Consider the following 18164-nt stretch of genomic DNA (forward strand, 5'->3'; position numbering starts at 1 on the left):
ACCCAACGTACGGCTGTCTTGAGAGCGTTACACCACTACAATAACACGGTAATAACACGGTACAAACTGCAAAAATTCAGGTTCGTGTGCATCTTTTAACCGGTCAAATGCAAGCAACCTCACACTGTAACAACATCAGGGTAATTTTGTCTGAAGTAAAGATTGAGAATACACCCCTTGTCACTTTTTTCCAGAGGTGTGAAAAATCTATCACCATAATTTGGCTTTATTTTCTGTTGACCAAACAATCTATCAAGTGACTGATCATTCCATCTTAAGACCACAAAACCCCTCGCGGTTCTTTCGATACGGCCCCTTCCTCAGCCTGAATCCACTCAGGAAGAACTATTTTTCTAACTTAATCCAACCGTGGTGCGAACTGGGGTCTCCTGTTGTTGACTCCTCCGGCTCGGCTCACAGACGCTTGGAAACACTTCAGATCACACGGAGGAAATGTTGTTTATGAGACTGTCTAAAGGAAAGATGCTAATATTGCCTTGTTACCCCCCTGAACATCATTAATCAAAGCCAAGAGTGTTTTCAGTGCGACATTTAAACGTGTACGTGTGTATATCCAACAAGGCCTGCGTTGCTCTTTTTTTCAAGTGTTTGAAGATCTTATTTATCTTGTGGCTCAAAAGCAGTTCTCTGGAAAGACCGGACTGTCTCCCTTTGCTTATTGGAGATTATTAAATACATATCTCTACCAATGTATCTGACGGTGTCGAGACAGTATTTTTTTCCCCTCCCCATAAAGTCAGATGAGGCCTAACAATGATTCCATTGGGCCTTCGAGTGACTGCAGTCGTATTTCTCTGCAGGTGGCCATTAAGATCATCGACAAGACCCAACTGGATGCTGTCAATCTGGAGAAGATCTATAGAGAAGTTCAGATCATGAAGATGCTGGAGCACCCTCACATAATCAAGCTGTACCAGGTGAGTCTCCAGCTTAAGTACCTGATTGTCTGTGGAAAAAAATACTTGTTTTGATGGAGCGTTTTTCAACCTTTAGTGATGTAGACTGCAGCATTATGCAGGTTATATCTTTGTAGCTTGTTAAATCTAGCATTTTGGTTTAGTTCTCTTTTTTTTTCTTCTGTCTGTCAATCAAGGTATTTTCAGGAGATTTATTCCTGTCTCGGGTGCTTCAAATGAAACTTTTCCTTTGCTTTACTCCAGTTAGTATACAAAACACACATTTTTTTTTTTTTTTACAATTTTAGTGAAAAGAAAGCATCTTTTAAACAAGGCTCAGATTGATGCATCATCTGTTTCTGTAAGCTAGGAGGACATTGTGTTTGATGAGAGGTTTTTTGGGGGGTGGGGAGGGAGTATTATTTTGCCAGGAATTCATTGAAAAGTCACTTTTAAATGGACAGGTTTGTGCAGACAAATGTAGATGAAGTAGTTTAAGACATGAGAGTAGCATAGTTATTTATGGCATAATTCCACTACCATGCTGTTCATATTTACAACCTTGCTGCTTAATACTGGATATGTCTTTTATTTATATATATATATATATATACTGCTCCTTACTACTTAATACTAACACTAAATGTTAGTCGTTGAAGGTTGTACTGGGCTACAGATCTGACTAGTTCTGCAACAATTTTAGCCCGCTATTTTAGCCCACATGAAATCAGATATTGGATGTATTCCACACTTTTTATTGACTTGAATGATTTAATTTAGGCCAGAATGGATTTATTGCTTGTTAGAAACTATTATGGGTTCTTCTCAGCGCCGCTGACCTGATGGGACCTTGATTGATATGGGGCAACACTCTCCGTGTTTATTTGCACAATGACTTCGCTAAAATGCCCCAACATAAAAGTCATCAGCGATATTTTGTGTGTGTGTGTGTGTTTTTTTTAAGTATGTTATAGTTTCTGAGTGTTTCATTTAAAGGCTCTGTTTTGGTGGCTGTATGCCAACCACAGAGGTCCTTTTGGATTTACGCTTGTGATAAACAATTTTCATCAAACATTAGCTCGGACCATCGGCGTCGTGATCTATGCAGTCATGTGATGCAGAGAGGACGTCTTACTTGTGAACAGTGGTGTTAATAGCAAACTAAATTGTTAATGTTGTGTGTTAGTACACAATGTCAGACAGGGTCATTTAGCTTTTTAACAGAAAAAACACACTTTTTTTCCAAACTGAAAATACGCCTATGGTTAGTTCTTGAGATGTATCTTTGTGACATGATTTCATGCAGCAAAAATGTGTTTTTTTATTTTTATTTATTTAAAAATTTATTTTTATTTATTATTTTTCTTTTTTATTTCTTTATTTTCTCCTGAAAGATGAAACTATTCGAACCTGGAACCAAATAGAAATTAACCCCCGTCTTCGGCAGTATGATTTGTGCTAAAAGCATTGGCCAGTCAGCATGACCTTTTCTTTCATATTTTTACGCATGTCCAGTTGTGCAAGGGCAAGTTCACCTACAGTTGTACGCGACTCAGAGAAACCGTTATCACTCCATTATGTCTGTTAATTGCCACAAAATAGCTTAACTACCAATAGCTCAAAAATCTGCATCTCTGTTTTATTACATAAGCCTTTGGGGTCCTGTTTCTTTAGAGAAAGTAAATGAGTGTTCATTATCATTACACAACCACACGGCACTGTGCCATCTTTCTGCCGTGTTATTTTTGGTGTGTACATTATTTCCAACAGCCTGTCCATCAAATCAGCTCAAGTCAACTAGTAATTTTCTTTTTTTATTTGTATACTGGGGTTGGCCCAAAGGAGAATGTAATCTTATGATTACACAAAAACAAACAGATGATGGACGCCACCATAGATTGGCATGTGTTGTGTGAAGTCGTTGCTCATCGTCGGCGGTAATTTGCTTCACATCTGTTCCCCTTCTGCATCCCACCATACCTCTCCCTCTTGGATGTTCAGCTTTTCACTGTTATTCAGTTAGAATAACCACTCAATATTGTTCTGTTAATTAGAAAACCACTTACTTGCTATCAACCTTCCAATAAGAACTGCATACCCCATTTGAAAATCGATGCTTACAAAAAAAAAAAGCTTAAATAAATTGAGGGTATCAGATGGGTTGTGACAATAATCCCTGCACTATAGCTAATGGCCACATTGTTAAGACCATTAGGACTCCTACATTTAGAGCTGTAAATTATACATTTACATTAGATTGAAACATGAAACAGTCTGGCCTGTAGACGGCCTGTTTTTCACCACTGCGGCTGTTCATCAGCAGTGTTGGATCAATTTATTTTTTGATATCTGGAATTGGGACTTTGTACGCACTTCTATTCAGATTTATTAGAAGACCGAGAAGAGTCTTCAGTTATTGCCCTCATAGCACCCATTCAAAACCACTTCATCTTGGATGAGTGGCCAGGAAGTGCTTGAAATATAGTATCATATACAATGTATGATATCTGCAGCATTGAAGGGAGGTAGAGATTATCAATGGTGGCGGAATGCTTTCAAATTGAAATGATCATGTAGTGAGTGCTACGCTGTAGCAAGGTCTTAAACGCACTACTACGATCCTGTTTAGCGCCTACTTACTTACTTACTTACTTCATACTTTAAGCACATAAGGGATCGTATCAACTTGATACTTGACTTTGACAGTAAGGCGGGGTATGAAACCCTTTTTGGTACCAACCCAGCATTTACAACAGTCATGTTCTGTATATCTGGACTGCAAATCTGTTGAAGTCGTTTCTTTGTCTCATTCGTTTATAGGAAAGTTCGGGATTCAATTGAGAAATATTTCTGTTTCAGTCTATTAAATTGCAGGGGTGTGCGTTTTGTTTAAAAATGTGGCTTCTTTTGTTAAATGTGGAATTTTTTGTAGAGATACATTACATTTTTTGTTGTCAATGTAATCAACAATGTGCTATTTGTGATGTAACATCAACCTGCAAAGTTACTGCACCAAACTAACTTTCACATTATATTAATGCTAATTAACTCTGAGTACAGTAAAAGTAAAGAAACTCTGGTCTTGACCTTGGTATAATAAACTGTACAACAATAACCAGCATTACTTTTGACCCCTGGAGCATGACTTATACACAAGCCAAGTGAATGTCGGTTAGATTCCTTGCCAAACAAGTTTACACAATGCTGATTCAGTTTATGGCTCCCCGTATTTTGCAGTATATATCGGAGGTGTGGTGTCTGGTCTCAGTGGCCACTTTCCCACGCTGGAGAACGTATGGCAGCCGTTTAGCCTGCAGCCTCAGTTCGTATGATTCTATAGTCAAATGCAGCTGAGATCAAGAAATGTGTCAGAACGTTCATTTTTACTAAAGATTCGAATGTAGACAAGCACAAAAAGGACAATTACCCACATAAACGGACATATTTCAGAAAAAAAGTAAAAATGAGAGTGTAAATAATTGCTTCAGGTCTTGGTCATATGAGACAAGGTTGAGCGATAGCCGTGCAGACTGCCGGCTGATTCAAACAGGCGCGTATCTATGGATGAGCAAGTAAACAACACTTTCAGCAATATTGGGGCAATATGTGCAGGAATACATTGGTTCAAGACTTCAAAAGAAAGTGTGACAAGGCCGTAAAGTGGGACGGGTCATTGATCCATGTCCGCCACACGGATCCTTTTTAGACCTTTGGTTCAACTCCTTAGGATTTGGTTCTCTTCTCATGGAATACCTCACACATGCAACCATAAACTGCGTCGTTACTGTCCTTAATTCTCCAGAAACCTTTCTTGTATGCTTCTAGAGATGCATGCCCCGTAGCTCCTCCTATACGTCTCTTATATGATAATTACTCCCAGAGGTGGGAGGAATGCTGTCCGAAACAGCCGCCCTGTCTCCCTGTTGTTTGGCCAAACCTTTCCGGGAGCTGCATGTAATACGTAATGAAGGAACAGTTTAAAACGGCTAATGGAAACACAACGACGTGTGAAGCTGGTGGGCATGTAGCTGACTGTTAGTACAACAAACGATAGAAAGCTCCAACGTGTATTGAATGGAGACTGAATTGAATGTGTTGTTTTTGGATATTTTGTCTTCTGTCAAACTCAGGGGTAAACTAATAACATTGCTAATGGCTGATGTCCACCTCTTCGTGCCAGGGCCCCTGCTATCGTACATGCTGGATTACTGACAACTGAAAGAAACGGAGCCACCGTTGATACTGTTAGTTACACTTGTGCTTTTCCTGCAGGGACAAGTCAAAATGTCGGCTGCATGAAAGGTTTATTTCCCAGATTAGATGATGTATCACAATGTTACTTGTTTTGATAGACAAAGTGAGCCCGCGTTTAGGTTCTCTGCTCCACTCAATCAGTTGTATTCCGGTTTCACAATGCAGAGAGGACAAAATGTGCTTAATACGCAACCCCCCCAAAAAACTGGCTTATGTTTCCTGAATCCATGAATCGGTCAATGTAACAGATGGAAAATTGATCGTACGCAATGAGCGTGGGACTTCTACTGCGAATGTCTGGCTCGCTGTGTCTGATTCATCCTGCACTCTCCAACTGATTCTCCCCTCTGCATTTAATGCTATTCATCTCCTGAGTGTTGCTGCTTCTAAATCGGTTCTCCTCCTCCTACACAACACAGCACCCTGTGAGGGCTGAAAGGTTTCAAGTACCATTCAGATATACTCGGCAACACCAACTGTCCACCTCCATCCTCATACATGGATACCATTTTTAGACCCTGGACCATTCATGCATTTTGTTTTGCTCATGACTGTTGATGTCAGACACTGCAGTTGAGCCTCAGAAGACCATGTGGACAATTGTGTAAAATTTGGGTTATTTCTGTCTGTTACAGTTTCCCCTTTATAAGTCTCTCTTGTTGCAGGAGACTGGACATTTTAATCATCTGGTGCTATTGAAGTGTTTTTCTGTGTGTATTCACTCTCCCGCTTTTTTCTCCCCCTCGGCCCCTGTTCTTTCGCCCTCTCCCTCTCTCAGGTGATGGAGACGAAGAACATGCTTTACTTGGTCACGGAGTATGCCAAGAATGGGGAAATCTTCGGTGAGTGATCTTTTTCAAGTACAAGATCAGCCTGACCTCTTTTTCTTTTTTTTTAAACATTGCCACACCCAATTCTTAAATGTCCTCTCGCTGTCGGTTGCACAAAAATAATCTGGCATTCCTGTCACAAACAGGGAAGTATCAGAGCGTTATTTGGCTGTTGTTCTCACACGTGTGCCAGCCTCAATCTCAAAGGTCACATGATTGAAGAAGGAATGACCCTGCGGTGGCCCTTGTGCTGCTACTGATTGCTGTGTGTAAATGTGCTGTGACTACTTCTGTGGCACAATGTCACAGAGGCTGTGGGTGAACTTCAAGGAGGACAAGAGATTTATTACCATATGGGGGCAGAATCACTTGCTGCGCAGCGGTTTATTGCTCTGCAAGATTACTTTTCATATGCCGGTCGCCAAGAACATTTCTTTTATTGACGGTTGTAGAGCATTTAGATTATGTTCTGAATACTCGCTGTTAAACCTTTTCGTTTTCGTTTTTACTTGAACTGTTTTGGTTTTCAAAGATTAGATTACAAAAAGTAGTAAAAAGAACTTCAAAAAAATGAACCCTTTACATGAAACGTTAAAGCCGTAAAACACATGACTCACTTACCTAATGAGTTGGACCTTTCCACAAAGTTTAAAATCTGAGTTGATAAAGTACAATACACACCAAGTCTAAAATCCACACTAACCAACAATTAAACTAAAAAAAACATGAGGCAAAACTGAGCAGAGCTGCACAAATCTGATTGTGATAAAAAACAATATTTATTTAGTTTTTATTCAAATTTAGTTCATTTCTATCTTCATATTATAAATGAAATGCCTATTGTCTTGATTAATCAGCTAATACTTTTGTCTAAAATGCCCTTTCCAACTGGTTCTCTTCATCCTACACACAAATCAATCAATCGTAGATCTCTACAACAACACGAACAACCTTTCGAAGAAAGAAATGTCTGGCAGTTTCACTGAGAAATTACTTCAATGATTTGATCTACTTAAAAATATCTTCCTGATAATTAAATTATTGATTTAGCATTACAACAGTTTGGGTCAAGGCAAACGCCACAAATCGAGCTGTAAACATACAGTAGAATTCAATTTTTAGTCCGTTGATTTTATTTTTTTTTAAAGTCAAGAAATCGCAATACTAGCCAAATACACGCATAACCAGAGCATCTATGATTCATCCTGGCTGCCTGAAGGTCTGTCATAAACATTTTCAAATGACTAAAAACAATCAGATGGTGCAAATTCACCTTGCCTTTTTTGGACCTTTTTTGGTATAAATAATAACATGCAAGTTGTTGGCAGGAGAAACCAAAGGAAATAGGCTCAGACTGGCCAAAAAAAGCATTCTAGAGGTTTCTAAGTGGATCATTTTGAACAGTGGTTTGCACACTGCCTGAGAGTGAAGCCTAAATTAAGACCGTTGTGCTGAATAGGACAGACAAGTCAAACATGGGAACAATAGTACATGTATCGACGAGAGCCATAGCACTCCCTTTACTCTATTGCTACTTCACACTCCCAACACATACACACTAAATGTGTACAGTGTGTACACATTGCGGTCAGTCCAGTACACTGAATGTTAACCAAAATAAAAGACTCCTAAACTGCATTATTTTTTTAAATGTGTAAAAATGACTCCAGTTCGGAATTTTGGCACAAACAACACATTACATTTTAATATTTGAAGAAAGCAACTATATATGACTCTACCTCGACTAAAGACTAACAAATTGTAGCACTTAAATTGTACTTGTAACGTCACTCATCTATAGCAAATTGTAAATTGGCTTATTTGAGGAAATTGCACTTTCTTGTTTCTTGTTCTCCTGAGTTTGTACCCTATGGTTGAATGCACTTATTGTACGTCGCTTTGGATAAAAGCGTCCGCTAAATGACATGTAATGTAATAATGGACAACATGCAGGTGCATCATTGGCCTCGCCTAGTACACGGTGTGAGAATGTTTGCACTTAGCTTACACGTCGACACAGAAGATGAGAGGACACAGTAAAATAAATAGTCACGTGACTGTGTGTGTGCGTGTGCGCGTCTTTGTGATTCGGAGGCCAGTGTTCCAGTTGTGATGTTGACAAAGCAGCAGCAATTCCTGTCACCTAGAGAGGGCTGCGAAGCAGACGTAAGAAAAATAAACAAATGAGACGAGTGTGGTTAAGAACCAGAAGTGATAAAACGGAAAACTGCAAGCATTGCTGCCACTACAGCTAATTGTGGTTAGACCAAGTGGTGGCCTCTGTTGGCCTCCAACTGTATAGTATACATCTTGGTAGAGTTAGGTTAGCTCGGCACGAGCAGGGACGCAGAGGAGAACGCTCAGCCTGACTAAGTTCACAGGAAAAAAAACAGAAAATCAACCATTATTTTGATTTCTGGTTTTTCATAAATTTGATTAAAAAAGACAGACGGGCAGATTTGTTTTGACCAGGTCTTTGCTAGCTGAATCCTTCTCTGCTTACAGTTGTTTTGCTAAACTAAGCCATCTGTCCCATGCTTAATGCGATCTCCTCCTTTTTAACTTTTAGGAATTTGACTTTGCCAAACAATTTCTTCAAATAGCCAATCACGGTTGGTCAACGTCCTTTTTCGTATTTTTTCGTATCCTTTTTCGTAAAGATATTTCCTTTGTATTATCTCACGGTAGGATTTATCAGATCCCTGATTGCACAATTTAATTCAGTTATGCAAGACATTTATGTTATCTGCTCCAGCGGTAGCAGCTTTCACTAAGCCAGCCAGACGGCAACTGTTAGCTGCAGAACTAGACCAGTATTACAGTATAAAATGTAACAATCATTTCTGATTTCCAAAAAACACTTTCTGGATGGATGGATCAAGTCTTTCCGTCATGTTGCACTCGGCGGAATTGATAAGCTGCCAAGCCAGATCTCCTGCCTCCTCCTCCGCTATCGGCCCCGCGAGAGTCGCCGCTGCTTTTCTGACATGATAAATTTCTCGGGTCGCTCCTGGCCATAGGTTACAGAGACAATAATCGACAAATACGAGATGGGAAGTTGTTGTGAAATCTGAGCAGCCCACCCTTGTTACTGGGAATCAGTGAGACAATGCATGAGCCTCAGACTCTCTCCTCAGACAAAACGGGTTTTAAAGGGACAGGAGAAGCGGTGTGCGTGCTCGCGTCTGCAGCCGTGAAGACAAAAGAAGCCGAGCGAGGTTTGGCAGAAGGGAGGCGGAGAGTAACTGGTTCATTTTCTCAAAGGGGTGGGTGGGCACAGCAATGGGCACCGCAGACGCTTCCATGCCAGCTTGTTGATGTGCCTTTGTGTCTGTCACTCCCGTCTGCTTCGACACCGCAGTATGGATCAAAACCTGGAAATTGGGTCAGCCACAAATACATCGGAGTTGCAGGGAGGAGAGCAGAGGCAGGAGGGGAGAGGAGGGAGAACAGAATAGAGGCGAGAGCAGTGGACATCCATTTGAATTTGGGGAGGTGTTGGGGAAATGTAGGGCATGCATATTTAAGAAAGCACTGCTGGAGAGAGGGGAGTATTATAGCTGGCAGTGAGAAGTCACTCATGCAGATCTCTTGTCTGACTGATGGAAATGGAATGAGACAGTGAGGGAGCTGAGACACATTCTTACTTCTATTCCCCCCCCCATAAACCATCAATCATATTTACTGGGGGGTTTTGCAGATTGGTCAGCCGCATGGTGTGGCTACTTGAACTTTGATGACCAGTATACCTGAATCCATGACTCACTGAATACCATTGCATAAAGTGGATACCTTTTTTATTATTTTGGTAATGAAGGGAATCAATTTGGTGAGATGGAGCCTCTTCTCTATGAGGATGGGACTTTGATTCAAAGAAAATGGATACAAAAAGATCAGACAGAGTTGACTAAGCCACCCTTATGCCCACTCGGGCCAAAGGCAGGAGGTAAAAGGCCAGTGGCTCCAGTGAGGGACAGCTATAGAAAAACCAAAACCAACTGCCAGTCGGAGCAGTAAGGGGATATTGCACGGAGCATCTCGTTCCCTTATCCTGCCTGGCGCATGTCAATGCAGGCACAAAGATCTCTTCAGCTTTAACAGAAAGTCGCTTTAAGTCTGCACACACCAGGCGGCTCAAATGACAAACTGGAGTTCCTCCTAAACAATGGGCCCAACGAGGAACTTCAGGTTTACGTGCAGGCTGTAGCCGGTGGGCATCCTCATCACAAGGGCGCATTGACCCACCGGTGCTTTAAGTCCACGTGGCCGTCTGAAGCTTCACCAGAATTAGTGAAAACCCTTACCTTCCTTCCGTAACATATTAGTCACTCATGTCTGCACCGGCAACGCCTCGCCACTGACCCGCTAGCTTCTAAGTCAAAGTAGTAGTCGGTTAAAAGTTTGCACTACATGTGCATCCCGAAACCAGGTAATCAGAGTCTGTAGACCACGTTCATGGTTGGGTCTGTGCACGATTAAGTGGATGATCCAGAAGACTTAAAGGATATCTTCAAAGAAAAGAATACAATAATTCAGTGTCAAAATGTTTTATGAGTTTTAGGCAAAACAAACAGGATGTGTTTCATTTGAGTACCTCCTGTTACGCGTTCCATAGAAGAGAAAAGTGTCACAAACTGCAGCTGATCCTTGGCGGAATGTAACTTTACGTCTAATTTAACCATCACTGTCAACATATACGTGACTTCAAAATGGCTGCTGTATTTACGTGGTATGTGTACCAGTTACTTGGAAGTGTGTGTGTGTGTGTGTGTGTGTGTGTGTGTGTGTGTGTGTGTGTGTGTGTGTGTGTGTGTGCGCGCGCCATGGTGTTATCTGGTGTCCAGCCAAAGAGCCAGTTCGGACCCATGATGTTTGTTCCCTCCCAACTTGAGCAGCTGTTGAGACTTTCGCTCGTCACTGAGCTCTCAGAAGTGGAACACGGTGGTTGTTGAGCTGTTTCCTAATACCCCGTGATTCATACTTGTTCCGCTCGCTTTCCCAGAATGCCAATCTGCATGCCTGTCTGTGCTGAGGTCCTTGCCCTAGCTGACATTGTATCAGTGGATTACTCATCCCTCCACTGGGGCGACATACCGCATTGCGTGTGTGTTTGTATGTGTGCATGCACGTGTAATGGTTTGTTTTTTTAAGTGCTACAGTAGAACACGCTGTAGCTACGCTGTGCTGCTGCTCATACAGAGTTATGTTTAGTTTGGTTTGTTGAGCTTTTTTTTTTTTTTTTTTTAAGTATGTAATCAGTCAGGCAGGACTGAAATAACACTTACAATACTATGACAAAATAGCATAAATGAACAGATCTTTGCTCCCCAAAGTAAACATCTGCTATTTGTTGTGGTCTATAAGAGCAAAACATATTTTAAGTTATGGACTTTGCTATGGAAATGCAGCGTGGATTTGGAGAACTAAACACCTAAAGTCCCGTCTTTGTATTCAGAAATAACATCCACTTCCAGCCCTGGATTCCTTGATACACTAGATATTTCCCCCTTTGTATGGCTATTGCTTATTCAAGCACGTCCAGGTTTTGGTCCGATGTGGTCGCACAGCGTGATCGGGTGATGCTGGTGCATACTTGGAGCACCTCGGCACATTCCTCTCCCCGGTGTGTTTTTTGATTAGCAGCGTTGCATGAAAGCTGTCCTGCTCACTGAACGGCCCCCTCTGTGCGGTGTGTTTTTTGATTAGCAGCGTTGCATGAAAGCTGTCCTGCTCACTGAACGGCCCCCTCTGTGGAATTTGCCAGCCACTATCTAATCGATTTTTCCTCATTCTTGTCAGATGTTGGCTATTTATCAACCACGCTGTTGACGTCAGAAGGGCATCATCGACCTAATGAAACTTGGTACAGCAGCCTTTGGTCGTTTTTTATTGTACACTCTTTGTCTCAGCAAAGGTAAACCTTGAGATGAGCCGATATAGAGTAATTAAAATGAGGTGTTTACAACGTGATGTTTGTTGCCGGCCTCATGAAATGTGTTTCTCTACTATAGAGATCTCACGTTTAGCTAATAGTTAGAACGTTGTGTTGATTTCATTGGGCTGTGAAACGTAGTTGTTTAGTCTGGCAAATATATATGTTGTTGCATGATGTTTGTTACAAATGCAAAGACGATGTGAAATTATTTTTTTTTATATCTTGAGCAACGCAACCTTCAATTCCCTTCAGCTTTATAACACGAAAGTGCTCTTTTATGAGATTTGACCTTGTGGGTCTTCAGATAATCGCGTTCCTTACATTTCACACATTCTGTTTGCTCTTTATGAGGTTTTGCTGGCCGGGTTTGTTGTGGTTGTTGTGTGTTGTCGCCAGGGTTTGGTCGGTGGTCTGTATTCATGCCAGCTGGAAGCAAAGCCAACACAAAGTGTCCTATCTTGTTTGCCACAGAGTGTGAAATGAAGAGGTAGCAAGCTATCTGGACGGAGAGGTGTGAAGAGGAACCCCGCCGACAGCAACAAGCACCACACTTCCCAAAGTCCACATGGTTGCATCACGTAGAATAACCCGTCGGCCGACTTTATGAAAATAAGTGAGCGCTGAGTTTGAGAGATTGGAGCTTCTGTAAAGAGGGGTGTGAGAGCCAACGATGAGACAAAAGGTCAGGGATCTGGACGCTTGGAGGAACAAGACATGAGAATGTTTGACTTTAACTCCCGCAAACTACAGTGACTGGTTTAAGGCAACTTTCTGAGCAGCCACCAAGGACGCGGGTCAATATTCAGACTGCTTTCCTGTTGTTTCCTCAGTCCCTTTTTAAGTGTGTCTCTGTTTGTCCGTACATTAAAATCATACACTGAGGCCCACTAACCCGCCAACTCACACCCCGTTTGAACTTGTACTAATGTGGTCAATGTGGAGTAGGAGACCAGTTCTCAGAACATCGCCCCCCCCCTCCCTCCTCGGGCTCTGACGACACCGTTCCCCACCGCTCGCACACAGACACACACACAGGCTTGAAACAGGGATCCTTTTCCATCTTGGACAGAATCCCTTTAACAAGCATGGTGTAATGTAGGGCAGCCGTGAACTCCTATCGGCACCGGGCCTGCAGCTCATCAAAGTCAATTATCCTTTCAACACGACCACCAACCCAACACTTTGTGGCCCTCAAAAGAACCAGGGGTTTTTCATTACACTGTACTGCTTATACCGTGTTTGAAAGGTCCAGAGAATCATGCTATATAAGTCAGTGTGTAGTATTACTTTCACATACTTGGTGAGTATATATGTACATATGCTCTCCACCATCTTTGTTATCTCTCTCTCTCTCTGGCTACAGACTACCTGGCAAAGCATGGCCGTCTCAGTGAGCTTGAAGCCAGGAGGAAGTTCTGGCAGATCCTGTCTGCGGTGGAGTATTGTCACAACCGCAACATCGTCCACAGGGACCTTAAGGCGGAGAACCTGCTGCTGGATGGCCACATGAATATCAAGATTGCAGGTACCGTAACAGCTCTGTGCAGGGGAACCCTTAAACTCATTGATGGATGAGAAATACAAGATGTCAACATAGAATCATTAAGCTTTGATCGGTTTACTGTTGTGATCTAAGTGCCGGCGTAGTTCAGAAATGTCTTGACTACCTGCAAGATGGCCGGACAGCAGCCCTGCCCAATAACCTGTTACTTTATATTGAGGAGAAAACATTTAAGATAGCGGACACAAAGAGAAAGCGACCCGCAGGTAGACAGCGGAAACTACGCTCGTGTTCTGTGGTACAAGCTTCAAAGTCAGATTATTAAGCAACTGGCATTTAGAACTAGCTAGTGAGAATGTCACCCTACCGCTGTCTTCTGCAGTGGCGGGGCGGGTGAGTTTGGGTTTAACTGGAGGAGAAGAGGAAGCAAAGAATAGAATTGGCTATTTTGGAGACGGTGAAGCGCGAGAGAGAATGAAGAGAGCGGTGAGGAGCGGCGCGCAGCAGGGTGGCACGGCTGCAACCGTGTCGGTACACTAAGAATTCAAGGTTTTTCTACATCTTCAGTCAGAGTTGATACTAAAATCCATCTAAGGTGAGCTGATCACACGAAGAGGGCTAACAATACAGGTGTGAAAATATACCAGACACACTGAATGTGAACGGCAAAAATGTCCTCTTGTCCCCAGAGGACTTCATGTCATGGACTCCAAATAGAGATTAGAATTATTGTTGATTGGTATGATGAATGTTACTTAAATTAGATAAAATGACAGATGAGTCCAGTGTCTTTTTTTTCTTCCTTGGTTCAAAAAGGGTCAAATCACATGAGATTAAATTAGGTAGAACTGTTGAGAAAGTGAGTGTTTCACTGTTTCTCAGAAGAGCCCGAGATGAAAACCAGGAGCACTTTTTACCACAGCTGTAATTTTCATAAGCATGTCTGACTCACCGCCGACTGTCCGGACAGCGGATTAGATTTGAAGCAGTAAAACAATGGACAGAACATTGCCTTGCTTGTGATTAGAGACAGCGTCTCTGGAGAGGACATGAGGAGCCTTGTGTTCTTCTCTCGCACAGAACGAGCTCTGTTGGACGGGTAGCAAAGGCATGAAGTTTAGGTCCGCACAGTACACAAGTTAGACGGTCCTCTCTTCAAATGTCCGTCCTGCATCGTTAAAGTTCATGTCAGCTGAAGTCCTCCATTTACTTCATGATTCGGTTAATACAAATGTAAATGATTGCACTGTTGGATTGCTGAAAGGAGTAAGCGGAAGAGCTAATTCTTTTTTCACTGCTCTGAAAATGTTTATTTTTGAATAGGTTAAATGTATGAAAAAAGTATGGATAAAAAAAGTGTTCTGTTCATAAAAGCAAAGGAAATTATAACGTTCCCCCTCATTCCTGACATCTACAAATAGTATACTAATAATATAAGGTTATATATATCAAATAGTTTGAGCATAAAACCCGGTTGAATGAATGTTTTGGAGCGTTTTCTTGGTGAACAAAACCTAGTTAACTATTGAAATGTTTTCTAATTGTTCTCTGGCTCACGACTAATCAGCTAAACGCTTCAGCTTCTGCATAATACGTGTCCAGACGGAGCACCAATGCTTATAGGTCCTCCTGCTTTCTAAAGGCCAGCTGTAGTCCGTTTGCAGGAAGCTCAACCAGGCGGCCAGTCAAAGAAAGGTCATGCTCACGGTGGCTGCAGAGGAGGGGGGCCCTTCATGTTTACACATCAAACAGCCCGATTACGTTGCCGTCGATGGATTGAAGGAGATGCGAAGGGAGGAGGAGTAATAACAAAAGTGATCTGGTTTTTGTGTTCCCTTGCTGAAAAGTATATCTTTAGGATGGAGGCTTCCACAAATTACAGTGCTTATATTATGCATTCTGTAAATGACCAAATTGTTGGCAGCATTGAAACCTTCCATAGGTTTAGGTCATTGAAAGACGTTTCAAGATCTGGAAAGTACAGACAATCTCTGGATCAAGGACCTCTGTTTGAAAAACGGATTTAAATTTTTGTGTTTTTGTATCTACATTGAATGCTGAAGTATTGGAACAAAGGAAAACCACTCGGGGAAAATATATGTTGTCCTTAAAGTCATCCCTATCTCCCAATTTTGTGGTGAAATATAATCTTAGACTATATAAATATTGGCCCTAGCAGGCATTGTATTGAAATGTCTCCAAATGTTAAGACTACAGAGAACAATAATAAAATCCCTAGGAGATCACGTGACAACCATGTGATAATGGTAGATTTAAGTGCAGAAGAAGCAAATAGAGAAGAATCAGTAATATCATTCTATTAAAAGTTACATAGTGTCGCTTTAATCAGCCAAATGGCCCCTCGTTCCAAAGAATTAAGGTGTTTTGGAACCTGACGCATATCAGGAAAAAGACAAGTGGGACAAGAGACTGGAAGGCCGGATGAGAGCATCATCATCAGACCCTACAGGGGATGACAGGATCCTGTCCCTCTCACTCTCCACACAGGTTCCTAAGCCGCTATAGCTGCAGCGCAACATTTGTGAGGCTAATATTTAGCTAATACTTTAGTATGCGACACTGACGCACAAAGCCCCCCCCCCCCCCACCTTCCTGCTGAGCCATGAGTGCAGTTAGTCGCCTGCGGCGTGCCAAAGCCTTTGACGTCAACCAGTCTGCTCAGTATTCCGCTCCATGAAATGGGTCACAGCATCTGACGCTAAACCGAGTGCACTGCTCCGCCTGCATCTCCCATCTCACCTTCACAGCCGCATCAGACAGTAAACATACTTGTAACCTTCTCCACTGTGACGCTCGGCTTTACCCTCCACTTTGTGTCGGCCACACCTGCTGCCGCCTGCACTGCAGCAATTAAATGGATTTGAATACATGCGCTCACACACAGACACACACACACATTGCGTCAAAGCTGCGCAAATCTCTCACTTAATTCCACAAATGTATTTTTCAGTTAATGAGAATTCCCTTCACCTTTTTTCTGTATTGGTTTAACCAACAATTAAATAACAAACTCCCCCCTGTACAACAAAGTGCAATCCAACACCAGAATGCAAGATGACCATTGGCTTGACTCTTGACTGTAGATCTCTCTAAACAGTTCCAACCAAAGTTGACACAAACATTATGACCTTCACACAGGAAGGATTCATTGCATCTGGTTTTGTCTGTATTTGCTTTGTTCATCAGACAAAATGCTAAATTTGTAGATTTTGTGTGTGTGTGTCAGAGAAAACTTACACCCCCCTCGAGCCCCATCATGTAAGCTAAATATTTATGTACTTATTTTTCCTATTGCTGTGTTTTTTTTGTTTTTTTTGCAATACTAAAAGAAATCTGTTTATGCAACTGTTTTTGAATAACTGTGGGGGTGGAGGGTTAAGTGAGCCTCATTGTTTTTTCCTGTAGCCGTCAGGTCTCATGACGTAGTCCGTGTCCCACTAACAATCATCAACTAATGAAAAATATATATACTGTATATTATGAGCAATGACCGATCAACTGATTCATTAATCATCGGCAGCAAGAAGAGCGGAGGTGAAGGAACATTTACTGGAGAGGGTTTGAGAAAGCGGGAGGTGGGATGAGGAGAAGGGAGTGATGCATCATAATATAGAAAAGGGTCTGCCGAGTGATTGCAAGCACGTAAGTTGGCTCAGAGGGATTTGGCAGATATCACCACAGCTCTTAGTTGGATTTGAATGAAAGGCAGAAGTGAACTTTTCACCATCTTGTGTGTATTTGTGCTAATTCAAGTCAGGTCTATTACCTCACCTCAGTGTCCTGGGGAGGTTACCTCATACAAAGACATGTCTCCTCAGTCTACAAATAAGTGGATTACGTATTACATTATGCGTAACATGCAGAGCCCATGTGGACAACTTTCCGTCTTAGCAGTTAACCCCATCAATGACCGCAGCTCCACTGGACGTCTTCCACCCAATTTACACTCTCAATTAATACCATCCAAGTTGTCTTTTGGTTACAGAAAAGGTCCTGTGTGAGGAATTTACAGATTAAGAAACTTAAATGTCGATCTCAACCTTTCCTGACAATAGACTTTGGATTCGGGAACTTCTTCCAGCCTGGGGAGCCTCTGGCCACGTGGTGCGGCAGCCCACCTTACGCCGCCCCAGAGGTCTTTGAGGGCCAACAGTATGAGGGCCCACAGCTGGACATCTGGGTAAGATGATCGATTGTATAAAGTGGACAGTTGTACCTCAGCATTTGCATTTGGACACATGGATTTAACTTTTACGGTCCGTCTCTGTCTTATTGTGCACAGGAAACCAGCTGATGTAATTCACTGTTTGTTATATAGTATTTGAAATAGTAGTTTGCTGAATACAACAATCATTGACCATTTAGTGTCTTTCAGTGCAAAGCACAATGTATTTGTGTGTGTGTGTGTGTAGTGTGCACGCTCGTGAATGCAATGACACTATTTGCATTCAGACACCTCTGATTGATTTACCTACTGCCCTGACCTTGTTGTCTGTGTGAGCACCTTTTCATCTTCACAGAGTATGGGGGTGGTGCTATATGTGCTGGTGTGCGGTGCGTTGCCCTTCGACGGCCCCACTCTGCCTGTACTTCGACAAAGAGTCCTAGAAGGAAGGTTTCGAATCCCCTACTTCATGACAGAAGGTAAGAAGAGGCTCTCTGCGATACTGAACACATGACAAGATGAGATATCTTGTTATCTATGC

General features: G+C 42.1%; 1 protein-coding gene across 1 annotated transcript in view; it reads left to right on the forward strand.

The window, feature by feature from the left end:
• The window catches only part of sik2b (salt-inducible kinase 2b), a 37950-nt gene that overhangs the window by 2777 nt on the left and 17009 nt on the right, over positions 1-18164 (forward strand). The window contains exons 2-6 of the mRNA XM_040174127.2: positions 822-938; positions 5950-6013; positions 13300-13461; positions 17514-17638; positions 17979-18102. Of these exons, the coding sequence (XP_040030061.2) occupies positions 822-938; positions 5950-6013; positions 13300-13461; positions 17514-17638; positions 17979-18102 (592 nt within the window). The remainder of the gene's footprint in view (positions 1-821; positions 939-5949; positions 6014-13299; positions 13462-17513; positions 17639-17978; positions 18103-18164) is intronic.

The sequence above is a fragment of the Gasterosteus aculeatus genome, chromosome 1 (assembly GCF_964276395.1).
Source record: "Gasterosteus aculeatus chromosome 1, fGasAcu3.hap1.1, whole genome shotgun sequence".
Taxonomy (NCBI): Eukaryota; Metazoa; Chordata; class Actinopteri; order Perciformes; family Gasterosteidae; genus Gasterosteus; species Gasterosteus aculeatus.